A 4,208-nucleotide genomic window follows, 5' to 3' on the forward strand; every position below is an offset into this window, starting at 1 on the left:
ATGGTCAATGATGTGAGCATTAATGGGCTTCCAACGGTCCGTACAGCTGTCCCTGTACCCGTCCGGGGCATTTATTTTGACCGCATTGAATGACTTCTTTTCCTTCGTCAGTAATGTGACTTATATCGTCAGTGGCACCTGGTTAGTTCATCTGTCAATGCTACCTCGTTGGTTTGAATGACTTCGTCTAGAGAAGTTGAGTTCGTCAATCCCATCAATATATATATATATATAATTCTTTTAATAAGAAGTGAAAATTGAATCTTAAATATGAGTAGAATGGATTTTCCATTTGATTTTCTGTAGTAGTTAGCGGGAAGTTAGCATTTGCGTAGTGGGAGATTTGTGTGTAGTACTAAGTGGTCGAAGAGTGGGAGTGAGTTATTCAAGGATAATTTTTGTATATACCCCTTGTCTCAATTTGGAAAGTAAAATACCGGAGAGTATATTGTATTGTAGGAGTATATTTGTTATTTTATTAAAAATTATTCTTATAATTACTTTTATGCCCTGATTTTTTTTTTCTAAAGAATAACATATGAGTTCGGTTAATGTGTGCTCTAATGACACACATTAAACTCTCTATTTTTTGAAACATTTTCTCGAAAATTGAAAAAGCTGTCAATACTTTTTCAATTTTCGAGAAAATATTTCTAAAAGTGATTTGTTATTATGTGTACTTAGGGTACACATTAACAAAATCCATAACATATTAGGGGTATTTCAAGAAATTAAAGAGGTAATAATTAATTTTTTGAACCCTTGTAATATATAGAGAAAATATATATATATATATATATATATATATATATATATATATATATATAATTTTTAAAGCTGTGACTTATAATTATTTATATTTCTCAATTACTTTTCTTTAACAATATTTTTCAATTTATCTTTCAATTTGACAAAATGGACACCAAAAAATTATAATCAGATTTTTTATCCTAAGAAAAGTTTTAATCTAATTAGATGCGTAGATTGTAGATAGATAGATGGATATTCGTATATCACTATTTCAATTGTCTTTCTATAAAATAAAACAAACTCGTCTTCCTTAAGCCACCTATCACCCAATGGCCATTAGCCAACTCGGAGATATGACGCAGACGCCACGCTATTTCTTATTCCTCAAGAACTAAACTGAGTTTAGAGTTTAGAAAGTTACTTTAAACCTCGGAAGCTTTCAATTTCTTAAAATTCGTCAAGAGAGTCCTATATCGAAACCTTTGTCAGTCTCAGCAGAACGTTCATCATCAACTCTCTTTCTCTCTCTCTTTGTGAGTTTTAGTATTTTCTCCCTTAATTTCGTTTTGATCTACCTTTGATTGTAAACTGGGAATCTTTTATTTTATCCAAAACATTCTGGGAATCTACAAATTGTCACTGCTACTTTGAATCCCTGATTTCTTTTGTTCTTTTAATCAAGTTATGCTGTTCTGTTATATAAATTGTATGTTCTGAAATACATTTTGATTCAAATTTGCTGTCTGCGCATAAATTTGTGAACTTTTTGTCTGGAAAACCAAATTTAATGAATTGGGTGCATATTATTGTTGCTATTCTATCACATTTTGTTTCTTGTACAAATAACTAAGAATTAAACTTTGATGCTTGGCACATTTGAGGAAATCAGCAATAGCTGGAAATTTGCATCCTTATATCAGCTGAAGCATACATATAGGTTTTCCTTATTATCGCGATCAGAATAATGGTTAAATGATTAAATTCATAGTTAGTTTATATAAATCACAACTAGTTTATTACTTGGAAGATTGCCCTCTATGAAAAACACTGACTTGCACCTGCATTTGGTGATTATGTCAAGATTGAAGATCCATTTCAATTTTTCACAATTTTAAATTAAGGGATGTTGGTTTGAGTTTATCAACTATACGTTAACGGAAGAGCTAATAAGAACAAGGTTTTATTCGATATTGATACCCATTTTTTATAAATTTTTTTTTCCTTACATATTATGCACATTTGGCATAAGCTACTTGCTGAGTCTGAGGGTTTAACAATGCAGGAAAAGAAGGATTTAGGCTGTTACCATGAAAGCACTAATTCTTGTTGGAGGGTTTGGAACAAGGTTGAGGCCTTTGACCCTCAGTGCACCAAAGCCGCTGGTTGAATTTGCCAACAAACCCATGATACTGCATCAGGTCTGTCTTTGAAGCATGCCCTTCTTTCTTGAAATAATTTGTGCTGTGTCTTTTGACACTTCACTGGGTTTTCTCTTCCCTCCCATTTTCTTGTTACAGTTTTTCCATGGCATTGTGCTAGATCCAGCATAACCACTTCCCCCCCCCCCCCCTCTTTTTTTTTTTTTTTTCCTTTTCTTTCTTTATCTCTGACTTGCTTTAATTTCAAATTATAATTTGAATTAAATTCTATTTATTAGTTCATCTATCTGAGTTTGTCATAATGAAACCAAGTGGATTTTAACATAAATTATTCTTTTGCTCCGAAAAGAGGGAACCAAGTTAATAGTTGTATGAATCTTTCCAACCTATTAAATTTTTTCCATCATATGAAATTGACAAGCTGGGCTGATTGGTATAGTCCCTATTTTAATATGGGCTAAATAATTTGTAACCAGATTGAAGCTCTCAAAGCTATTGGAGTGACTGAAGTGGTTTTGGCCATCAATTACCAACCAGAGGTAAAATCACTCCATTTTTTTTAATTAAAAAAGCTTCATTTATATTTTATTTTGTCATTGTTGCTGCCATATTTTGAAATGTCCATAAGTATGTAATTCCTTTTACTCCTTCTGCAGCTTATGCTGAATTTCTTAAAAGAATTTGAGAAAAAGCTTGAAATTAAGATCACCTGCTCACAGGAGACTGAGCCCCTTGGTACAGCAGGTCCTTTAGCTCTAGCAAGGGATAAATTGATAGATGGCTCTGGCAAGCCTTTCTTTGTCCTTAACAGTGATGTTATAAGTGAGTACCCACTAAAAGAAATGATTGAATTCCACAAAAGTCATGGTGGGGAAGCTTCAATTATGGTTACGAAGGTAATTATGTTCAATTATTACTTTGTATCTGAATAATAAGCCCTTTGTCTGTACTGAAAAGAGAAATCTCTTGTTTGTTTTAGGTGGATGAGCCATCAAAATATGGTGTGGTGGTTACAGAAGAAACAACCGGGAAAGTAGAAAAATTTGTAGAGAAACCAAAAATATTTGTGGGCAACAAGATCAATGCTGGAATCTACCTGTTGAACCCCTCTGTTCTTGATCGAATTGAATTGCGGCCCACTTCAATTGAAAAGGAGGTGTTTCCTAAGATTGCAGCAGAGAAAAAGCTCTATGCTATGCTCTTACCTGGGTTTTGGATGGACATTGGACAGCCAAAAGATTACATTACAGGCCTAAGACTGTACCTGGATTCCTTGCGGAAAAAATCCTCACCAAAATTGGCCAAGGGATCTCACATTTTAGGAAATGTCCTTATAGATGAGACTGCTGTAATTGGGGATGGTTGTCTTATTGGACCTGATGTAGCCATTGGTCCAGGATGTGTAATTGAGCCAGGGGTTAGGCTCTCATGCTGTACTTTAATGCGTGGAGTTCGAATCAAGAAGCATGCTTGCATCTCCAGTAGTATCATTGGATGGCATTCCACTGTTGGGAGGTGGGCTCGAGTAGAGAACATGACAATCTTAGGAGAAGATGTTCATGTAGGTGATGAAGTTTACAGCAATGGGGGCGTTGTCCTGCCTCATAAGGAGATTAAATCTAGCATTTTGAAACCAGAGATTGTTATGTGAGAATTAATGTGAGATATGGTTCAGGTATCTACTATGTTCAGTATATTAACTTGATTTTGAAAGAGTTTTAACTCTTTTTTAAATATTCCTTGCTTTCTCTTTTTTCCATCATCAGTTGTTAGTGCAAAATCCTGCTTTAAACCAACAGCTAGCATTAGTTGTTTGTACTGACGGTATATCTTGTGTGGGTAAAATATAAATTTAATGGGGATGCTTTCATGGAATGGAGATAGAGGCAATTGAAGGAGCATACTATGGCCACAAACACACACTCACACACAAAGAATGTATACTTAATGTTGTAGCTATGAGTTTTCTAGTTTCTTTTAGCTATCATTTGTGTTAGTATTCAACAGAACAGAATATTTTAACTTCCTTTTAAGCATTTTATGATCTGCTAAATGTTAATACAACCTAACTGGATAGGA

General features: G+C 34.0%; 1 protein-coding gene across 1 annotated transcript; it reads left to right on the forward strand.

The window, feature by feature from the left end:
* Positions 1-1,068: 1,068 nt before the first annotated feature.
* Positions 1,069-3,891, forward strand: LOC142609338 (mannose-1-phosphate guanylyltransferase 1-like). The gene is made up of 5 exons (XM_075780910.1): positions 1,069-1,283; positions 2,033-2,168; positions 2,606-2,668; positions 2,786-3,025; positions 3,109-3,891. The coding sequence occupies exons 2-5, from the start codon at positions 2,058-2,060 to the stop codon at positions 3,778-3,780; spliced, it is 1,086 nt and encodes a 361-aa protein (XP_075637025.1). The 5' UTR covers positions 1,069-1,283; positions 2,033-2,057; the 3' UTR covers positions 3,781-3,891.
* The last annotated feature ends 317 nt before the right edge of the window (positions 3,892-4,208 follow it).

Source organism: Castanea sativa, chromosome 9, assembly GCF_040712315.1.
Source record: "Castanea sativa cultivar Marrone di Chiusa Pesio chromosome 9, ASM4071231v1".
Classification (NCBI taxonomy): domain Eukaryota; kingdom Viridiplantae; phylum Streptophyta; class Magnoliopsida; order Fagales; family Fagaceae; genus Castanea; species Castanea sativa.